The sequence below is a fragment of the Paroedura picta genome, chromosome 5 (assembly GCF_049243985.1).
Source record: "Paroedura picta isolate Pp20150507F chromosome 5, Ppicta_v3.0, whole genome shotgun sequence".
In the NCBI taxonomy this organism is placed as follows: Eukaryota; Metazoa; Chordata; class Lepidosauria; order Squamata; family Gekkonidae; genus Paroedura; species Paroedura picta.
Genome location: NC_135373.1, coordinates 96,974,712 through 96,998,250, shown reverse-complemented (window position 1 = coordinate 96,998,250; position 23,539 = coordinate 96,974,712). Strand labels below are relative to the sequence as shown.

The following is a 23,539-nucleotide window of genomic DNA, read 5'->3' as shown; positions in this document are numbered from 1 at the left end:
GTGGAAGAATGAAAGTAGAAGCAAGCAAATTAGGAATCTAATTGCTTATGTCTTCTGAAAGATTACTGTCCGAAGTACATACAGAAGAGGAAGCGCTATAAAGCCTGTGGGATATACTCCAATGCAGCTGTAATCAGTAACAGGCAAGATTTTTCACATTCAAAATGTATAGCATGACAAAGTCTGAGGATGTTTTAATTTTTCTAGCAGAAGAATTCGGTAATTTGGGGTACCACTGATAAAATCCTCTTATTAAACATTTGCTATTTTTTTTAGTGAGAAAAATATCTTACAAAGCATTTCTCTCATTCTAAACGTACAGCGTCAAAATCTGAGGATTTCCTTAGTTTTTGCAACAGAAAAATTGGACAGTCTCGGAGAGCACTGATCCGGATAGCTTTCTGGGCTGAGCCACTTGCAGCCAGGCCTAGATGGCCAGCAACACCCCAAACCCAAAGATGGTGGGGCCAACCCCCGCCCAGGCGGGCTCAGTTCCAAGGAACCCCAGAACCTCCTCCCCAAGTTGGTGGCAGAAGCAGCAGCAAGGGAGGAAACTGACAATATCACAGGCTGGTTCAATCTTGTCAGAACTGAGAAGCTAAGTAAGGTTGGCCCTGGTTGGTATTTGGATAGGACACTACGAAGTCCAGGATCGTGATGTGGAGACAGGCTATGCAAACCACCTCTGAACATCTTTTGCCTTGAAAACCCTATTGCTATAAAGCAACTTTAGTTTGATGGTATTTCACACCACCACTCGGGGGGAAAAAACTTTTATACTGTAGATATGTGCTATTTTTTTCAACTTTTTTGTTTAAAAATAAGTAATTCTGGGAACAATTGTTCTGCTTTAATGTTAGATGCAGGTAGATAGCTGGGTTGCTCTGAAGTAGCAGAACAAAATTTGAGTCCAGTGACACCCTTAAGACCAACAAAGGTTTATTCAAGGCATGAGTTTTCGTGTGCAGGCACCCTCCCACAGACAATGGAACAGGGATCATAAGAGTACAGATATAAGGAGTTAATTTACTCTTTCCTTATATCTGTACTTTTATGATCCATGTTCCATTATTTGAGGAAAGGTGCATGCACATTGAAGCTTGTACCTTGAATAAATCTTTGTTGGTCTTAAAGATGCCAGTGGACTCAAATTTTGTGATAATGTGTTTGAAAGCACTGAACTCTTTAATAATGTATTATCAGTGTTATAAAAATTGGCTTAGTATCCAAACACGTGATCACATAAGAGACTTTCTCCTCCAAAAAATACATTTTCTCTTGTTTACAATTTTTTTAACCTTCATTGATTGTTTACCTTTGCATCTCAGATGGCAAAAATTAAAGATGCATGTACTGTGGTAGCATAGAGTGCAACAGTTTGCAACTTCCTCAAGTACTGAGTATATTTGTAGTATAGAGTGCAATAGTTTGCAACTTCCTCAAGTACTGAGTATATTTGTAATTTTTCTTATAGAAAATGAAGATATTTTTGAGTACCATAAATATGCCAAACCGTACAATTCTATATACTGGTTAAGATAAGATATAAATAATGAATTTGTTAGATCAGTAAAAGATGCTTCAGTTTAATAGGAAAGCATATATTTTGGTTTAATAGGCATGCATATATTTAAAATACCCCCTTCTCATCCCCCCCCAGGGGAATTTTCTCCCTGTGGCATCAAAATTTACAGAAATTGTACATCTCTGTTTGCAACTAGTAATATTTTCTCTGCAATATCTTTACTCAGTGCACCAGTTTACAGCTTATAGTAAATGTGGTACCTGTGGGCACCATGGTGTCTACCAGCATCTTTCCTGGTGTTTACCAAGTGTTTCTAAAAAGTGGATTGGCCATGTAGGACTTTTGCCCAGCAGTGCTTCTGGTTGACCACTGGAAAACTGACTCTGTAGATATGTTTTGCAAAAGTTGCTTAAATAGAGTTTATGTCTGAAACACTGAAGAGTTACTATTAGAGTTATGCATGACCTCATTCCTTGCGTTTTTTGGTTGACTTTGCCTCTTTTAGCAGCCATTTTCTGGTTAATTCTGCTTCTTGTGTCAGCCATTGGTAGGTATGCTCACCATCTTGTGTCAAAATTCCCAAACTACCCACAGACTCAAAGAGGTTGGGGATCCCTGGTCTAGATTAAGTAGCATAATACGAGGCAAAGGATGGGAAATTGTTGTCAACTCATTCTTTGGCAAAGTTATTGAATTGCTTTTTGTCCTTCCAATCTTTATTGCCTCCGACCTGATAGAATGAGTTTCTGTTGAAATTTGGGCCCTGATGGAACTGTCAAAGTTCTGCAGGGTAGTTTTCTACCATGCCTATGGTTGAGATCACGATTTTCTAGAAATTATAAAGGCCTCCTTCCTTCCCCTTTACTCCTCCCCTTATTTTAGACCATCCCCAATCTGATTAGACTGGTTGAGGGGAGGGTATTTGGTTTTAACTGTATTATTATTAAGTCACCCAGAGCCCACTTGTGGGGAGGGGCAGTATAGAAATCAAACCAATAAATATTGCAGGATTTAAAATATTTACTTACACTCTTCATTTATACCTGGTCTTTCTCTCCAAAGTGATCCAAAGTGATTTATATCCCTGGCAGGCCTTAAGCAGCAGCCTGGCAGATACTTATTATGGATGATTTAGGCTGATCCTGCATTGAGAAGGGGTTGGACTAGATGGCAGGGCCTGCAAGACAGAGCTGTTCACCAAGCTTAATGTTGAGACCAGTGGAAAGTACATCAAAACAGCCGAATGAACCTCCCACCCTCTACTGCCTCCTAACATTATTGCATTACCAGCAAACCAGAATGTAACAATTATCAGTGGTGATATTTTGGTATTTTAATCTTGTTAATTTGAAATTTTATATTAATATTTTACTGTTTCTATCTTAAAATCAATGTGAGATCCTATTGTATACCATCTTGAGACGGTCAGTCCAAAAGGGGCAGTATAAAAATTGATATATAAATAAAATAAATAAATATAAACATGAACTAATATTGTTAATAATGCATATATAATTATAAGTATTGAAATATTATCTTAATGCAAAATAAATTAGCATGGTATAGTTCTTTTTCATATCTATTGTATAATATATTGTATAATCCTTTGACCTAAGTTTTGTCCTATTTTCTCTGTAGGATGAATCATCCATGTTCTTCCAGTTTGGCCCATCAATAGAACAACAAGCTTCCGTAATGCTCAACATAATGGAAGAATATGACTGGTACATCTTCTCCATTGTCACTACTTACTTTCCTGGTTATCAGGACTTCGTCAACAAAATCCGCAGCACGATTGAGAACAGCTTTGTGGGCTGGGAGCTAGAAGAGGTTCTTCTGCTGGACATGTCTCTGGATGATGGAGACTCAAAGATTCAGAATCAGCTTAAAAAACTGCAGAGTCCTGTCATCCTCCTTTACTGTACTAAGGAAGAGGCCACCTATATCTTTGAGGTGGCCAACTCTGTGGGTCTAACTGGCTATGATTACACATGGATTGTGCCCAGCTTGGTAGCTGGAGATACAGACACTGTGCCCTCTGAATTCCCCACTGGGCTTATCTCTGTGTCGTACGATGAATGGGACTATGGCCTTCGTGACAGGGTGAAAGATGGAATAGCCATAATAACCACGGCTGCTTCTGACATGCTCTCTGTGCATGGCTTCATTCCTGAGTTTAAGAGCAGTTGCTACAATACGCAGGACAAGAGGATCTACCAGTCTAACACACTGAATAGGTAAGGGGAATAAGCATGATGCTTGTGGAATGCTGATCACTGGTAACTTTTAAATGCCATTATGGATATATGTCATGCAGAAACCATTAGGAAGAAAATTTCCAGAAGGATCAAATTTTTTAGCAAAATAAGGAGGCTTTTATAGTCACCAGGTTTTCTCATATATGCAGGGTGTTGAAGGGTTTTTTTTTGGCAACAATAATTTGAACATAATTTCAGAGGGATGAATAAAAATTATTTGATAGTATGAAAGGCACAGGAAATAAATGTGTATGTTAATTGGGGGGGCAGGAATTGTTTGTTTATTTTTATGTGCTGCTTCCTGAAATAGTGGCTTACACATTTTAAAGTCATAAACAATCTTAAAACAGTAAAGGTAAAGGTATCCCTTGTGCAAGCACCGGGTCATGTCTGACCTTGGGTTGACGCCCTCTAGCGTTTTCATGGCAGACTCAATACGAGGTGGTTTGCCAGTGCCTTCCCCAGTCATGACCGTTTACCCCCCAGCAAGCTGGGTACTCATTTTACCGACCTCGGAAGGATGGAAGGCTGTGTCAATCTTGAGCCGGCTGCTGGGATTGAACTCCAGGCCTCATGGGCAGAGCTTCAAACAGCATGTCTGCTGCCTTACCACTCTGCACAACAAGAAGCTTATCTTAAAACAGTATAATGATACAAATTTTAAATACATTGAGATCTATAGTATTGCTGCTATTCTAACAAAATTGCAGCTGGCATGCTGTTTCTTCTTGATATCACATCTCAATTTTTTATTTCATCAGTTGCAATATAAACTCTAGGGCAGCAATATGGTTTCTGACAAGAATTTGAAAAAGTGGCAACCTGCAGGGACACCTGGTAGCCAATTCTCTCTCTCTGGTCTTTATAGGATCTCTAGATGGGGAGGCAGTAGATCTCCAAAGGTGAAATCGGGAGCAGGATGTCCTTTCCAGTTCTTTCCGAAAATCCAGCCAAACAATCCAGATAGTGATGGTATCATAAGGGACTGGGGACAGAACTGGCAAGGTTTTTAGTGTTCTAGGTAAATGTCACAAGGCAAATAGAGGGAATTTGTAAGCTATAAATTAGAAGCCAAACAGAATTTTATAGCAAAAGGACTCATGTTTCTTTTTTCTAACCCACAAAGTATCAAGCAAAAGTTCTCATGCTTGAGTAAGTGACTGAGTTGTGCTTAGCAGAGGGAAGGATGGGATCTGAGACAAGAGGCACAGGACAGCGGTTGACTGTTGATCCTAAAGTATGGTTGGAAGCAATAGTGTTGCAGCAATAGTGTCGGAGTGATGCAGATATTCTGCATGGGAATTCTACCGCTTGGAGTTCCATGATGGAATAATGGCAGGATAAAAATGTAACTAGCATATAAATAAACAATAAATTGAGATATGGACTTTGCTATTAGCTGTGTCACCTTCTGTATTTCCCCACACTTTTACTGGCCATTGGGTAATTGATCAGACAGGCAACAAGCCATGGGGGAGTAGACTGGATTGGAGACTGCTTGGATCTAATCTGCCTCAAGTATGTCTATGAAGATAGTTTCTGTGTTGTGGCTCAGTTGATTTTTGTCTGGAGTTTGTGGTTATACTTTAAAGACCTGTGTGATCTTGCCCTTTCTATATAATAATGTACTTTTAAATGTTACTGCTTCTATGTGGGATGAATCCTCACAAAAGTGGCTGTTGTGACAATCATGTAATATACTATGTACCCAAGTCCCACTGATTTCATTGGAATATACTTCCATATAACTGTGGCTATGATAATGACTTTAATGGTTCAGGGAGGAATGAGTGTTATATATTGTTTCCTACAGAATACCTGAAATTACTTGCTTCTGACTGTGAAATGTATATTTGCATTGTTGTATAGTAAGGAGCATTTTAGTTCCCCCCCCCACCCTCCCATGGATCCAGCTATTAATGGCAACCTGGAATAAGTATACTGGCTGTGAACTAGAGCCCTTTATATACAGAAGTCTCATATTCCATTCTGACAGTGTCTTGCTAAGCAGAGCTTCACCCTTCTAACACTTAGGGTACAACTCTGCTTAGCATGATACTGTAGGAGAAGGTATCGCTTCATGCTCACAGCCAATTTCTAGTGTGGCATGCACTTCCTTTATTTAACTGTATTTGTCTAAATTTAAGTGTCCCCCCCCCCTCCCAGGAAAAGTACCGAGGCTGCACTTTATGGCATATGTAGCTACCACTGAGAGCAGCAGCCTCGCACATCTTGGGCTCTGCCTCTTCCCACCCAGTAACATCTAGGAGTCCAAAATGTGTGAGTTGTGTTGTGCGTGTCCTACAAGCAGTAGCTAGATGAAGTGGACTAGGAATAGAGAAATGTAACACTATGTGGGGAAGAAGATGTGGGAGGCTTGCTGGTTTTTAAAGCAGCCGTGCATGTGTCACAGCATCAGACCTAAGAGGAAGCAGGAGGTCCAGAGTTCCAATATAAAAATATTAGCCTACAACATAACCTTGTAAGAAAACCTAGTTATGTGTGAGACAGTTTTCCCTCTGCAGATACAAGATTTTGGTTGAAAACAGAATGTACATGCATGAGTCCTTACAAGTACAGCCCTTGTTCCCCTGGCCATTTTTGTCAATATGGAAGCCATACTACCAAACATGTCCTCTTCAAGGCTGTGGAGGAGGAAAAGAGCTGAGGAGGGTAGAAATTATGCTCCCTCCTCCAAGCAATTTATATTCATGGATTCAAGCAATTATATTCATGTTGCAGCACAGACTAGAAACCCTACATATCTGTTTTGGAAATCTTTTTTAAAAATCGAGGGCAAAATCAGCAACTCTGGGAATGTTACAAGAGTCATATAATGTCATTGTTTTCTACAGCTATTCAGAAATGCTGGGTGGGATGAGTTGTGTCCCTGTTAAGAGACACATCAGTGCCTGACTGCACCTGGGGGTTGGTCATGTTTAAAGTTGCTTCCGAATGCCAGGCTATATTTGTTATAGTTTTGTTTGTTGAGTTACTAATGAGTTCTGTACTGATTGGTTTTAATAATCTCTCATTTAGCTGCAGGAGGCACACTTGAGTTTTCATTTCAGTAAACGCATTGAAACATTGGAATGAAGAACAATGTGGAATTACACTGACTTTACAAATGGGAATAATAAGAGATTGGATTGTGTTTGTTGTTCTGTCCCTTAAAATCAGTCGTCATGACTTATTGTATTTTATAAATATACATATTTTATATATTAAATATATAGGTCTTGTGTGTGTGTAGGGAAGGTTTAAAAATGACTTGGATTATCTTTTGATGGGAACGTGCAAGCATTTGTCCAGATGAGGTATCTAGGTGTTGAGTATACTAGCTGGACACAACTGAAGCTGGTTTGGGGCCAAGATCTGTCTGTTCTCAAACTGATCCAGAATCAACCTTGAAATACAGGATTCGTATTCATCCTACTTAGTGATTGATTGACCTGTGGTTGAACAGACCTTGGCTTCAGATAGCTCTAGTCCTCTCTAGGTGCATGTTCCAATCCGCTGTCATTAGAACTGTACCCTGGATGGGAAGGTAGTTGTTCATGGATGGATACATTTCCTGCCATGGATTGTGTTTTGCACATTACATGCCAGGGGAGATATGCATTGCAGAGCTTGAGAAGGGGAAGCCAACGGTCTTCAAAACACAAGTAACAAATAAAGCTTTGTGTAATGCTAAAGCATTGGTGCTATATAAGGGTGTATTCTGCCTGGAATTTGCTAGAATTTTGCCCCCCTGACTTTAAGGACCATCTGCTTAATTTGTAATTGGTAAAACACTTGAAAGATCAGACATTGCACATGTATATGGATGTGCGTGATGTGCTGGTAAAATATACAATTCCACAAAAGAACTGCTGCCTTGACTAGCAGTTTAGAATTAATTGTTCCTTAAACTGATTATCTGGAAAAGACTGAAAGACAGGACATACATTTTGTGTTCAACCCCCACAACTACTTTTACAACAGCAATAATTACTACCACTACTTATGAGAGCCAGTATGGTGCAGTGGTTAAGGGTGACAATCTCTAATCTGGAGAACTGGGTTTCATTCCCCACTCCTCCACATGCAGCTAGTTGGGTGACCTTGGGCTAGTCACAGTTCTCTTAGGGCTATTCTTGAAGAGCAGTCCTGTCAGAGCTTTCTCAGCCTCACCTATCTCACAGGGCATCTGTTGTTGGGAGAGAAAGGGAAAGGTGTTTGTAAATTGCCATGGGACTACTTCAAGTAGTGAAAATCTGGGTATTAAAAAACAGCTCTTCTTATAAATCTGACATAAAAAATCAAAACACTCAAAAAACAGAGGGAGAACACTTTAATCTACCAGAATATTCTATTGCTGACCTTAGAGTGGAAATTCTCAAACAGGAAAATGTAAAGGGGAGATTGCAATGTCAGATTACCGAATTTGAGTTCATTCACAGATTCAGAGCAGTGGACCCCTCCCCCCAGCTGAATAAGTACGTAGGGTTTTTATTTCACTACAGATGCTGATTTTCTGCCCCTAAACATTTCTCTGCTGCCCTAAAGAAGCTGATTACATTTTGCCTTGTGCATGTGCATGCTGACTCCTTCCTTTTCAGCACCCATCTTCAGAATGGGATATAAGGAGTCAGGGATCTCCATTCCCATCTGTATCTGAAGGGAGCTTTGACTCTCAAAAACTCACCCCCCCCCTAATCCTGTTGGTCTCTGCGGTGCTGCTGAACTTGAATCTGGCTGTTCTTTTGGGTAGGGAGGGTGAAAGCGAGTTCCCTGAAAGTGCTTGTTCTCAAATGAAGCTGGGAGTTAGACTGGTCTTCCTTTTGCCATGGTTTTCTTCCAAGGAGGGAGTGCCTTTTGGATCTCTTTTGTCAGAGGCCAGAATATTCTTCCCTTCATGTGGTATGTCCTTCCATTTTTATATTTGAGTGATGATAGCTAAGTAGCTTTCTCAGTTGGGGTGGGGGATTTTAATCTCTGTTTTAGCGATCACTAATGATTGTATGCACACCCTACCACCTCAAGCCTCCCACCTCCACTGTCTCAGCATCCTCCTAGATAAAACTCTCCTTGAGGCAGTTACAATGCAAACTTTTGAAGTGTGCATGACCCAATAGTGAAGATTCTGCACTAACGCTAAGGACAATAGGAGAGCTCAGCTGGGTGTGCACTTTCTGTCCCTGCTTCTGTAACCAAGTAGAGTTAAGACTCACAAGCTGTAAGGCACTTTTGAAAGCATGTTTTAATAGACCTCACTCTCATCAGCCTGCAGAGCGTGGAGGTAACTATTTACTTGTGCCATTATGATTGCTTGAGATCTCCTTAAACGTTTCATAAAGACCCCCCCCCCCCCCAGGTGAATTACATTTTTCTGTCTATCAGTGTAAATAAGATCAGGAAGTTTTCTGTCTCATTTCAAACCTTCTAAATTTTGCATTTCTGCTCCCAATGGATATTGTGGAATATAATTTTTAATGTGCATTTTGTGGTACATTTGGAGAATCCTTCTTTCTATTTGTATCTGTCTTGAGAATTCAGACAGAATATTTTCTCCCCCGAAGTGTCCATTGAAGCACAGACCAAAAGCCTGAGGGTGGCATTCAATCGACATGTAACTGCCTCCTTTCTGAGGGGCAAAATGCATATGAAACTCAGTGAACGAGAAACCCTTTGCAGGTATGGGAAGCTGAATAAGTGCACAGCGACAGTGGAATAATAAAGTGAAAAGAGGGAGCATCTCGGTCTCTTAAATAACTGACTGCTGATAATTTTACTGTGTCACAGTCCTGTAAAAGGATTAGATTAATGAAAATACATCATGCCTATTTCCCATTTTCTTAATTGACATTCCTCCTCTTCCTCACAATGTTGTTACTATATTTCAAGTAATAAAAATAGAAACTGCTGTGTTGCCATGGTTTCCAGAGCAACTGTGGAGCTCTTTCTTTTTTCCTTTGATGCAATTTCACTTGTTAAAAAATCTAGTCTGACAAGAGGCCAATTCAGTGCGTCCTCTAGTGGCTCTGTCCTGAGGGGAGTCTCTGACAATATTCCTGATCATCCGGAGGTCCCAAGGCACTCTGTATAAACAGGGGGAAGTGTTAACTGTAGCAACCAGCTAGAACACCAGTTCAGTTACTAACATTCTTCTAACTTTATGGGGGGGGGGGACATGGCTTAAATAGATAGAGGAAGACCTTATAAACCTGTGATTGACTATCCATATGGCCAAAACTACTGTCACCAATCACCAAGAGTAGAAACATATTATAAACTAGGCAAAATATCCTGCGGCACCTACAGCAGCGTATTGGCTGAGAGGACGACCTGCTCTGCCAGTCACCAGCTAAAGGATAAAAAGATGAATAAAGGGTAACAGTTTGACTAAACCGCTTCCTGTATTGTATGATCCTAAAAATCTTCTGAGTGGTTATTACATAGCATAGGTTTGTAAAAGAATAGTATGCACAAATAGGTTCTTTAATTAAATAACCAGCATACCCAGTGGTCTGAATGGAAGTGTGTGACAGTATGAAATAAATGTTGCAAGGAAACAGCCCCATTCCATTGTGTCTTTGGTTAGGTTTGCTACCAACATTATCAACAATACATAATGGGGTAATGCATGTATTCTGAATGCCCTGGTAATTGTCAGTGTAAGGGGACCATTCCAGGCTGACATGGGCAGAGACAATGTACATAAGGGATATGGGCACATCTCCCGTCCAGAAGGGCAGACGGGAGGGCATTAAACTGGGCCAGGATGAAGCAGGCTCTGTGGTGTTTGGGGAATTCTAATTTATAAAGTGACTTGATGGAACAATTTTTTTGCTAACAGTTACCCACTGCCAGAGCAGAGTGAGCCATGTTCTATCACAGTTTTCACTACTGTTCTGTGAGTGAGATGTGATAAATTCTCTGCAGTCATTTTGATAATTTGTATGTATTCCCTTTGCTTTAAGAATAACAAAAGTGACACCTGAAAACCTAATATCTATTTCTGAATCTATTTTATATGTTACTTTAGTAGAATGTTAAATTGCTTCCCAGGTGCAAAGCCCCATTTGTATTGTCCACAGGGCTGGGGTGAACTTGCATCAGCTTTAAGTAATCCATTGAATCCTCTTGTTTGTGTTTACTGGGGTGGTTAAAATGGGTGCAGTCATATCACGTCTATGTTGGGAGCATATTGCGCCTTGCCATTTTCAGTGATCTGCCGCTAATGCTGTGAAACGTTATGCAACAGTAAAATAAAAGTTGTAATAAAGGATTGTTTTGATGTAACAACCTTTAAGCAAGGGATTCCATGGTATTTTAGGACCTCATGCTCTGTGCTACATCATTCACATATCACTGTGAGCTCAGTCCAGCAGTGATAACACTGTCACACTGCAACATTTCACAGGTGTCATCTTGTATACTTGTAACCATGGATACTGAGAAGTTCAATGTGAAATGAGCTCCAGTCAGCCTTACCTTGATTGAACTCATTTACAAGCAAACTGAACATGCTTGCTGGATTGTCTCGATGTTGTTTGAGGAGTTGGGACTTGGAGAAGGAGGAAGTGACATATCAGGAGCTGACTCAGGAGCTGACTGCTAGCTCCACCCTCTGCTGAGTGTTGTAAATGGCTCTTGCTTGCCAGAGGTGCATGCAAAACTGCAAAAATGAAAGGACTTTTGGGTTCTAGATCACACCAGAAGATTCTATAAGGAGTCAAACGGCAAGAGCTAAAGGACTCTTGGCTGTTGGCTCTTTGCTGGAGGACCAAGTTGAAGGATTCAGTGAAGTGCAGGACTGTTTGAGAAGCATTTCAGATGAATCAAAGTGGTATGATGACTGGAGGAACTGAGGTAGTGACATCTGCGGCATGTTTGTCTTCTTGCCTTGGGGGGGCAGCTTTTACACTTGCAGCAAGTGTAAATTAGTGGCTCTGCTTTAGGAGGAGGTACAGGAATTAGAGGAATGCTTGAATACACTGCAACGTATAAAAGAGGGTGAAGAGTTCTTGGACAGAACTCATGAAGCACTCTTGAGAGAGCAAGTGCAGGAGGAGGAAAAGCTATCAAAACAAACACAGGAGCATGAGCCATTCCCCAAGTCCCCATGAAACCCAGGAAACAAGTCACAGGGCCCCAAAGGTGAGAGTTCTAGGTCTTCTCCCATGTGGCCCCCATGAAGCCCAGGAAACACTTCAGAAGCCCCCACAGGTGAGAATTCTAGGTCTGCTCCCAAGGGTACAGAGAAATAGGTACTGGTAATTAGGGATTCCCTACCGAGAGGTGTAGAGGCTGAAGTTGTCTCGAGAGTCCTGCTGCCTACCTGGTACATGCATCAAGAACATCACAGAACGGCTGGACAGGCTCATCAAGCCCACAGATTATTACCTCTTCCTTCTCATCCATTTAGGAACAGATGATACTGGCCAGCACAGCATGGAACATGTTCAGAAAGACTTTGTGGATCTGTGGCAAAAAGTAAAGGGCCTGGGAGCACAGGTTGTGTTTTCCTCACTTCTTCCTGTAAATGGCTGTGGTTTAGGAAGAGAGAGAAAAATCATGCAAGTAAATGATTGGATATGTCACTAGTGTCGTCAGGAGAGGTTTGGATTTCTGGATCATGGTCTACGATGTCAGTATGAGGGGTTACTATCAGGAGATGGTGTGCACCTCACAAGGGATAGAAAAAATATTTTTGGGAGAACCCTTGCTCACCTGGTGAAGAGGGCTTTAAAATAAATCCAAAGGGGGCGCGAGATGTAAATTCAGAACCTGGTGTGATGACAAGAATTGAAGATGGGAAGATTGCAAATCTATGGGGAATGGCACATAAGCAGTAAACTGCTAACTTATGTCAGACCAACCTTATCTCTTTTTTTGAGAAAGTGACTACCATTCTGGATCAGGGAATGCTGTGGACATGGTTTATATGGATTTCAGTAATGATTTTGATAAGGTTCCACATTAGATTCTTGTTGACAAGGTAAAATGTGGTATGGATCCCAATTCTGTCAGGTGGATTGATAACAGATTGACAAATTGTATCCAATGGGTCATTTTTAATGGTTCGGCATCCTCTTGGATAAAAGTGACAAGTCGAGTGCCCCAGGGATCTGTCCTGGGGCCTGTGTTGCTCAACAAATTTATATACGATTTGGATGAGGAATTAGATGGAAGTTCTCTGGCTGGGTGGTAGGGGGGCAGCCCAGGAAGCATGTCTACCCACCCTGGCAGGGATGCAACTGTTTATTGCATCCCAGGCCAGGAATCTGGTTGTGACCTTCGATGCCTCATTGACATTGGAGGCTCAAGTCAAAAAAGTAGCCGGCCAGGCATTTTCCCATCTGTGCCAGGCTAGGCTACTAGTGCCCTATTTGTCCCCTGAACACTGGCCACTGTGATCCATGCGACGGTCACCTCAAGAATAGATTTCTGTAACTCGCTCTACATGGGCCTGCCCTTGGGATTGATCTGGAAATTGCAGCTGGTACAGAATGCAGCTGCTAGGGTCCTCACTGTAACACCTTGGAGGGCCCATATCCAGCCTGAACTGAGGCAGCTGCATTTGCTTCCGGTTACTGCCCAGATCCGGTTCAAGGTTTTGGTTCTTACCTTTAAGGCCCTCCGCAGTCTGAGCCCCACATACCTTAGGGACTACCTTCTGCCCTATGCCCGTCGTAGAGGCTTACGCTCTGCAGGGACAAATTTACTGGTCATTCCCAGCCCCAGGGAAGTGTGCTTAGCCTCGACTAGGGCCAGGGCCTTTTTGGCCCTGGCCCCGACATGGTGGAATGAGCTCCCGGAAGAGCTAAGAGCCCTGCAGTATCTTTTGGCATTCTGCAGGGCCTGTAAGACGGAGCTCTTCCGCCAGGTTTACGGTTGAGGCCGGTGCACCAGGAAGATCTGGGCCCCCCTCCTGGACTATTCTACGGGCAGTTATCATTTTCCATGCCATCCCCGGAGTTGGTTGTTAGGGGGGTATTTTAGTTGTGTTATGTCGCCGTATATGTCTTGGATGTTGGTTTCTGTCAGGATATTGTTGTATTTTTAGGGGTATTTTATTGGGATTTTTATTGAATGTAACCCACCACGAGCCTTCCAGGAGTGGCGGGCTAAAAGTAAAATAATAATAATAATAATAATAATAATAATAATAATAATAATAATAATAATAATAATAATAATAATAATAATAATAATAATAATAATAGAGGGGTGCTTATTAAATTTGCAGACAGTACTACACTGGGAGGGGTAGCAAACACAATAGAAGACGGAATCAGAATACAGGATGAACTGGGCTAAACTAAAAATTAAATTCAATGACAAATGTAAAGCTCTGCATTTAAGTAGGAAAAACTATTTATACCAATATAGGATGGGAGAGACTTGTCTTGACAGTAGTATGTGCAAAAAGGATCTAGGAGTCTTAGGAGACTGTTTAGTAAACTATCACATATAATGTATAATAATAATGTATAAAATTATTACACATTATAACACATTTGGCAACATAGGCTATTGGGGTAGCAGTTATGGGTCATAGAAGAGATTCAGATGCAGTAAATGAGGTTTCCAGCAGGTATCTTGTGCCAGTGGCAGAGCCACCTGTTCATTTTATTAATAATATATATAGATCCATAAATGCAGCAGCTTGGAGGGGCAAAGTCTTTGTAGGTCAAGCCTATTTCTAGTGGTCGCTTTTCAGATAGGATATAACTTTTTGAACAACTTTTGCTTCACTCTGCAGCTTTTGCTGCTTCTCATGCTCTTATTCAGCCAGAGGCAAATGTTTTGAAAAATCAGAACAAAAACAGTTCATCCAATTTTGAGTTATGACAGTGTGAAATCAATGCATTAGTTCTGCTCTCAAATAATTATTCAACTGCAAGATTTTTTTGTGCATAATTAATTCAAATTGCCTAAGTTTTAAACATTCAGACTCTGAGCATATAGGATATTCAGTGATTAGTGATTAAGAATGCTTTCCTTGCTGGACTCGGAAAAACGATTCTGGAATAAATTTATTAAATTTTGAAAGTAACATTCCAGGCCTGAACATAGTGGCTTGGAATTTCCTCTTCCCCACTTTTTTTGAATTGAATGTACCTGTATATGTCAGGTACATAAAACATTTGGGTAATGATGTTTCCTAATTCTAAGATATTTGTTATTTGTTGAAAAACAAGTGAGTTTGAAAAATTAAAACTATGGAGTTTTAAAAATTAAAACCTGTTAGAAGAGATAGCCAGTTCAATGTAAAGACACATCATGTATGGAATTGACAGCATAGGTAAAAGTGTGGTTAATTTTAAAACTATATTTTAGTTGTATCTTTGGAAGTCAAGATGGAATATATAATTAACATAAATCTAAGACGGTTTTAAATGATCAAGTTAAATAAAATGAATATGCTTTTTCCCTGCTGCATGCAGTTTTTTAAAAAGCAATAAGTAATATTCTAACAAGCTAGTTTATTTCAAATAGGAATATTAAATTATATTACTATTTTTATATTGCCATTTTCCCATGAATTAATACATAATAAATAGTTATTGTAGGTCGAATTTCCTGAATGGTAGATGGCTGATATAATTGTTCTAATGCAAACATTTTTATGGTAGGAGGTTTGTAGCTGTGTTCATCTGTATGAAATGGTGCTTGAATGTATAACACATAAATGCAAGAACTGATATTTTGGTCCTGAATAACTCATTTTCTGTAAGAACCTTTATTTTATTTATTCCAAAGAAGCTCCAACATGGATTTCAATTCAAATATCATCTTAAAAAACACAAATATAAAATTGGCAATAATGATATGGGATAGAAGGTAGTTTCAAAACCACCTTCTTCAAGGTATCTGGAACCTTGAACCTGCTACAATGAATCATTCTATATGAGCTAGATATAATATAGAGTAGAGTACCTACAGGTTACTAGGCACTGTAGATCAATCATAAGAAAGGCCAAAGCTGAAAGTGAGCTAAGATTGGCCAGGGAAGCCCATTGTAACAAGAAAAGATTTTTCAGTTATGTGAGGAGCAAACGTAAAGTAAAGGAGGCAATAGGCCCACTGTTGGGTGCGGATGGACAAACTCTAATGGAAGAAGCAGAGAAAGCAGAAAGGCTTAGTGCCTATTTTACATCTGTTTTTTCCCACAGGCCAAAGTGTTTAGGCACATCTAGAGATGGCCATAGCCAAAGGACAGTGTCTGGGTGGCAGGTTAACATGGATAGAGAGGTTGTCGAGAGGCATTTAGCTGCACTGGATGAGTTCAAACCCCCTGGTCCGGATGAAATGCACCCGAGAGTACTCAAAGAACTTTCCAGAGAACTTGCACAGCCCTTGTCCATCATCTTCGGAACCTCTTTAAGGACTGGAGATGTCCCGGAGGACTGGAAGAGAGCAAACGTTATTCCGATCTTCAAAAAAGGGAGGAAGGATGACCCGGGAAACTACAGACCAGTGAGTCTGACCTCTGTTGTGGGGAAGATAATGGAGCAGATATTAAAGGGAGCGATCTGCAAACATCTGGAGGACAATTTGGTGATCCAAGGAAGTCAGCATGGATTTGTCTCCAACAGGTCCTGCCAGACCAACCTGGTTTCCTTTTTTGACCAAGTAACAGGTTTGCTGGATCGGGGAAATTCGGTTGATGTCATTTACTTGGATTTTAGTAAAGCTTTTGACAAGGTTCCCCATGATGTTCTGATGGATAAATTGAAGGACTGCAATCTGGATTTTCAGATAGTCAGGTGGATAGGGAATTGGTTAGAGAACCGCACTCAAAGAGTTGTTGTCAATGGTGTTTCATCAGACTGGAGAGAGGTGAGTAGCGGGGTACCTCAGGGCTCGGTGCTTGGCCCGGTACTTTTTAACATATTTATTAATGATCTAGATGAGGGGGTGGAGGGACTACTCATCAAGTTTGCAGATGACACCAAATTGGGAGGACTGGCAAATACTCCGGAAGATAGAGACAGAGTTCAACGAGATCTGAACACAATGGAAAAATGGGCAAATGAGAACAAGATGCAATTTAATAAAGATAAGTATAAAGTTCTGCATCTGGGTCAGAAAAATGAAAAGCATGCCTACTGGATGGGGGATACGCTTCTAGGTAGCACTGTGTGTGAACGAGACCTTGGGGTACTTGTGGATTGTAAACTAAACATGAGCAGGCAGTGTGATGCAGCGGTAAAAAAGGCAAATGCCATTTTGGGCTGTATCAACAGAGGCATCACATCAAAATCACAAGATGTCATAGTCCCATTGTATATGACACTGGTCAGACCACACCTGGAATACTGTGTGCAGTTCTGGAGGCCTCACTTCAAGAAGGACGTCGATAAAATTGAAAGGGTACAGAGGAGAGCGACGAAGATGATCTGGGGCCAAGGGACCAAGCCCTATGAAGATAGGTTGAGGGACTTGGAAATGTTCAGCCTGGAGAAAAGGAGGTTGAGAGGGGACATGATAGCCCTCTTTAAGTATTTGAAAGGTTGTCACTTGGAGGAGGGCAGTATGCTGTTTCTGCTGGCTGCAGAGGAGAGGACACGCAGTAATGGGTTTAAACTTCAAGTACAACGATTTAGGCTAGATATCGGGAAAAAGTTTTTCACAGTCAGAGTAGTTCAGCAGTGGAATAGGCTGCCTAAGGAGGTGGTGAGCTCCCCCCTCACTGGCAGTCTTCAAGCAAAGGTTGGATATACACTTTTCTTGGATGCTTTAGGATGCTTCATTATTCCAAGCTCCTCAGTAAACCAAGGAGCTTGTTGCCTTGGAATGACTGCCTATGTCATTTCCATAGAATAAAACTTACACAAAGAATTCATAGGAGTTACAGACATTTCAGTTGGAAACTCCATAAAAATGGTTAGGAATCCATCTGGGTCCATTTACCTCTGGTGGAGCTGATCTTAATCCATCTGGCAATCTTGCTGAACTTTTCAGTCCCTTTCAATCAAAACCTCACCATGCTACAGTCAGCCCATGACAAAGCTATAACCTAGATCTCTTCCACTGAGCACTAAGCCAATATAGAAGCCCAAAACTAGCATATGACCTGATTATGAAATGTCCTAAGATAGGCCAAGGGTTATCACAGTTGTGGTGAAATCCTGAGACACACCTATCATAAGGGCTTAGGTATGAATATGAAAGTTCTTGAGAACTAATATCCTCAGGACACTAAACCTAAGAGCACCTTTGAAAGTTGCGTTTGGTGGACTGTTAGACAGTGGTACACCAAAATAATCCATGAAAATGGGATTCTGTCTGACAGAACGACTGGAGAGGTTGATGTTAGCCTGATTAACCACAGTAAATTCCCTTATTGACTATTGAGCATTGGTTGGTGATGCACTGAGAACCTTAATGAACAAAGCTAGGAGATCAACTTGTTTTACCTCATTCAAAGAAGTATATATAATGCATGCTGATCTGCCCTTTCATCCAGGATCATCCAGGATACATTTCCCCAGAAATGTATCTTGCATTTAGAAACCACATAAAACTCAATTGCAATCTAAGATGACAATACAATCACCATTGGGAATGGAGCAAGGAACTGATCGAGGTTAAATGCACCTTACCACAGTACAACTTTTGGTCCCAGTGTGCTCAGCACTAAATAGCTTTGTTCTAAAAAGGGGGGAGATATCTTTTGTGTGTTTTTCTCTGCATGTTAAACAAATGCAAATGCAGGTTGGACAAGCTGCGCATTGAGGAAGAGACACAACTTCACTCCCCTCTTTCATTCACAACATATAGAGAATTATCCCCACTCTCCTGCTTTTAGGGGGTGAGGTTCTGCTACTATCATTATTTTCAAAGGATTTTAATCCTACAGTTTAAAATATAATATTCTGGAGAAGAGCCCCCTCAGTCTTTGAAACATATCAGGCAAATATTCGTAAAGAGAAAAGTACATGCTGATATGCTGGCATTTTCACTCTGGGGGTGGCTTTTATGTTTACAAGATGGTGCCCACTGCAAACTGTGAACTTTCTCATGTTCCATCCACCATCCATGTGTGTCTGTTTCTTCCATATGTCTCTCCCTCCCACCTTCTTCTCTCTTCCTTTAGATACATATGGGAAAATTAAATTTTACCTATTTTTCCGACTCCCTGTCTTCTGAGATTTTAAAATCTCCTTCTTAAATATTTTTGTAACACTCTGTCTTCTGTCAAGTGACATATCTCTTCTATGAACTTTACTCCTACATTCCTTCTTAATTATTTTTCCTGTTGTTATCTTCTTTGGGGTTCTCTTCAGCTGTCTTACCTCTCTCTTCATTACAGACTTTTCTTTATTAATATGCTAATTCCTACCTCAAGTATTTTTCTTGGTGGCTGAATGAGTTGCTAGAGTAAAACATAGGAAGAGAACAAGGGCTGTATGGAACAAGTTACTTACAGTTGAACGACTCATGATGTGGCCAGCTCTTGTATTTATTTGCCGGGGTCACATAAAATGCAGGGGGTGGGTACTCCTGTGAGTAGGAGAAGCTGATCCTTCTGCAAGTACATCTCTGTCTTCTGTCACAAAACCATTTTCTACAAGGCTCAGTGTTGATGCTGGCCTCAGTGGGGGTGTGGGAGAGGTCAGTCAAGGGAAAATTCAGCTCTTTCCATTAGTGGTTCCCTTTGACATTGAAATTAGAAATGTGGGGAAGAAATGGGAACAACAGACTTGAATGCCCTTACAACATTTAGTTTTATCAAGTTATAGTTAGTTTGAAGAATGGATGTAAAGTACAAAGGTTTAGGCCTAGTGTATAGTGGGAGATTTGGGGAGAGAGCACAGAGATTCATATTAAGGTAGGCATTGCTTCAAACTTCTCCATATTAACAATTTAGCTGGAAGGAACAGGTTTCCATCTATAATTTTAAGTTATCGGAGATGGAGTAAACATTTCTGTGGAAGGCGCCATAAAGGTAGCCAGTACAATTGAACTGCCCCATCATATTTTGTCTGTTTGTAAAATAAAACTAAGGCCAGTTATAAATATAAACCTTTCTTTAAGCCTGACTGCAAAAATGGCTATTTATTTATTTGATTTTTATACTGCCCTCCCAAAGGTGTACAGCAATAACAATGTTAATTAAACATTAGACATTCAAACTTTTAAAATGCATCTCAGTGCAGTACACAAAATCTACATGACCCAGTGCCACCAGTGCAGTCTCATTTTTGGTGTAGTCTATTGACTGGGGGGGGGGGTCTTTCCTTGGGGGGGCATATTCAAAAACATCTCATTTCTAATTTTTTTTTATCATGTAATTGTTTTGGAAAATCTGATGGATGCATAGCAGAAGGGTGCCTTCTACATAAGCCTTTGTTCTGAACCTTAGCTTATTATACTTAAGAGTTTTGGAAATAACTTTGTCTCATTTGGATGGAATAGCCTGTTTTTTCTTCCTCCTGTACCAAACAAGGAAAAGAATAAATAAACCAGGATCTCTTTGATGCCTTTGATACCCATCGTTCCTAATGTATTAAAATGTTTCAATATGATTCTACCTTATTTATTTATTTAGAAAATGTGCACTCTACCTTGCCAAACGTGATTGAGGCAATTCAAATCTTACAAATAAAAACAAGCCAATAAAACAAGCCAAGTCAGTAAAATGAATAAATAAACAGTCAATAAAAACAACCAAGCCAACAAAAAACAAGCTGGTGAATAAAAGTACATAAAACAAACAGAACAGTCTATCTAATATGATATTGATAAAACAGTTCGCAGGCTATAAGCAGAGAATAAAAGGGCTTAAAAAGTGGTAACCCTTTCATTAAGAGAAATGTTTTGGTCTGGCACATAAAAGAAAGTAAAGTAGGCACCAGAAAATCCTCAAAGGGGAGAGCATTCTAAAGGCAAGATGCCGCTTGCATGACACTACATCTGCTTTGCTGGCTGGAAGGAACCAATCTTGAGGCTTGAATTTTTCCTGAAAGATTGCAGGGAAGCAGAGAAAGCTTAACTCCTCCTTTTAAAAATCAGGCTCTTTTTGCAAACCCAAAGTGATCTAACTGAATATGTGGCACAGTATTAATTAGTTGATAAGTTCCATGAAATAACAGAGTGTATTGTGGAATTTTTAGCTATTGTATACAAGAGAAAGATTCAGATATGTTGACTGAGACCTTGATTATACACCACATTTATTTTCTATATCTTAATTTGAGGAACTTCCTAAGTTTTATTTTTTAATACCGGTTTTTCTATGGTATTTGGCAATAATTGGTATTTATTATTTACTATTCAATTTTACTGTGCCTAAGACTTTTTCTTTTAATGTGCCAATGAAGGTACTGTATTGTTAAAAAAAATCCTAATTAAGCATATGGCTACAGTTGTGGCTCAAATGCCAGAGAGTGTCTAAGAAGGTGTCTCCATGAAGGATAAGATGTTGAGGTCAGGCAAGAATAGGGTCGAGTCTGCACTTTGTTTTTTATCCTCTCCCAGCCCTAGTAAACCCCTCTCCTCTCCACTGTATTCGATTTCCATTTTGATTTTGGGCGCTTTAAATTTTCCCTCTGCAACATCCATGATTGATCTGCAGTGACCCTACCTTTTCCCTGCAATATCCAAGGGTGGATATAAGTTACTATATTTGAGGAACCAGCTTTTAAAGCCCCAAGTAGAATAATAGAATCATTGAGTTGGAAGGTACCCTCTGCACTATGCAGGACACTCACAATCCTATCGCTCATCCGCTCTAACCTGCCCCCCCAAACCTGTTGTATATATTTCCTTCATATGTCTTGAAACATGCCTAGCTGCTGATCTGCTCCTTGATATGAATGTTGGGAGAACAGGGGTGTTCTCCCATTGTTTTCACACTTTTCCTGATGCAACTATTAAACACTGGTGGAAAAAGTAATGTAAAAATTGACCCTTGAATATTTAAGTTTACAGGAAGTGTAAGCCGCAGCAGACAACGTGTAGTATGAGTATAGTATGGAACTTGGTAAATAATTGCAGAAGCTTTAGTGGAAAATGCCATCAACTCCCAACTCACAATGACCCTAGAGTTTTCAAGGCAGGAGACAGACAGAGATGGTTTACCATAGTCAACCTCTTTGGAGCAACCCTGGATTTCATTGGTAGCCTCCCATCCAAGGACTAACCATGGCTGACTTTGCTTATCTTCTGAGATCTGAGAATATCAGACTACTTTGGACTATCGCTGTCAGAGCATGAGTACAGATATATATGTGACATTAAATAGTGATGTTATTGGCTGAATCGCCCATTAAAGTTAGTTCTTAACTGTTGCCTGGTCATGGTGTGAAGATCATAAAGCCAGAAATCAGTACTTTGCTTCATGCTGTTAGCCTAGTGGGAACTCTGAAAATGCAGTAGCCAGCCATCACATTAACTTCTTCAACTCTGCAGGGGCTTGCAACATCCTAATTCCCTCTGGGGTTTTCTGGAAAAACTTCTATAATAAACTGTTAAAGGGCAAGGGTCATAAATAAATCTGGACAATGAGAGATGTAATTAGGTATCATCAGCCCGTTTTCTTATGCCACAGACTTGTTGCCTAGTTTTGAATCTTTTGCTCTGTCACTTTTTGAATGGATATTCCTGTTGCATCAACAACTTTACTTTAGCAGCAGCATCTTTTTCTGAGAGAAACATTATGAAGCTATGAATGGACGCTCTGAAAGGACATGGAGAAAGAAGTGTTTTATTGTGAGGAAGTGTCATGAAAAGGTGAAAAATACTTTTATCCTAGCAAAAAGACTGCATAGAAAGGAGAGAAAGAGTTATGGGCAGGTGAAAAACCAAAGGAGTTCTTGAAGAAAGGGAAGTGACTATTGGTTTTAATGGCAGAACAATAGTATGGTTCAGTTACCAATGAGTATAGACTCTTATAGTGGACCCCTGCCATTTTTTCACAGGGTCTGTGTACACAAACAAAAGCCATATAATTCTTAGGACCAACCAGAATGTCAAAATAGTGTGCAAACATTTGAGTTCCCCAAAGCTCATAGTCAGTCTAGATGTTAAAACAAGGAGGACAGGAAGGAAAACAAACAGGTATTTCAGATCATCATGATGCAAAGCCTTCTTCTTTGCATCTTTGGTGGGATTTGATTACAGCTGTTATCAAGTTGAGTTGCACCTGGGCCTTCTGGGATGGAGAAGGAAGTAATGGGCAGTCTCCATTTGAAGATATAAGAAGAATAGAATAGAAGATGTTCTTCTAGTGCTAAGCAGAATATATATGACCCTTAAAATGTTGAGAGCAGAAGGAAACCATGGTAGCAGTTCATATATCTTTCCTATGCATTATTAACTTTGGTTAGGGGTGCTAGTCCCCTGATGAGGATAGCAGGGCATTCCCTACCTCTCATTTCATGCCACTGCTGTATGGAATTATTATAGAGTTTTCTGTGTTTCCTAGAGAGGTGTGATGTCTCTTCCAGGTTATGCCAACATCAATGGCTATCTACCAGTGTTCTGCTGGCTGACAGACCAGGCCTGGCAACTTTGCACTTAACTTATAAAAATATATCAAAAATATATCAAAAGGCTTTTCCTGCTTTTCCCTTCCTCATCTTACCAATGATGTCTGTTTATGCCAAGACTAAATGGGCTTCTTGTCTCAAAGAGTAACAACATTTTATTCCAGTTGTGTCAAGTTATGTCATGATCTGCATCACCTGTCATTCTCCGGTGGCTCTGGTGACTAGGCCTGAAGTAAACAAAGCCAGGCTAGAAGTTGTGTGCTGCAGCA

At 40.3% G+C, this 23,539-nt stretch overlaps 1 protein-coding gene across 6 annotated transcripts in view; it reads left to right on the top strand.

Annotated features, from left to right (window-relative positions):
• Positions 1–23,539, top strand: part of GRIN2B (glutamate ionotropic receptor NMDA type subunit 2B) — a 339,667-nt gene that overhangs the window by 148,797 nt on the left and 167,331 nt on the right. For all 6 annotated transcript variants that reach the window (XR_013231308.1, XM_077339269.1, XM_077339266.1 and 3 more), the window contains exon 3: positions 3,164–3,762. Coding sequence is in view for 5 of the 6 variants with exons in the window: in XM_077339269.1 (XP_077195384.1) it covers positions 3,164–3,762 (599 nt within the window). In the remaining variant the exon portion in view is untranslated. The remainder of the gene's footprint in view (positions 1–3,163; positions 3,763–23,539) is intronic.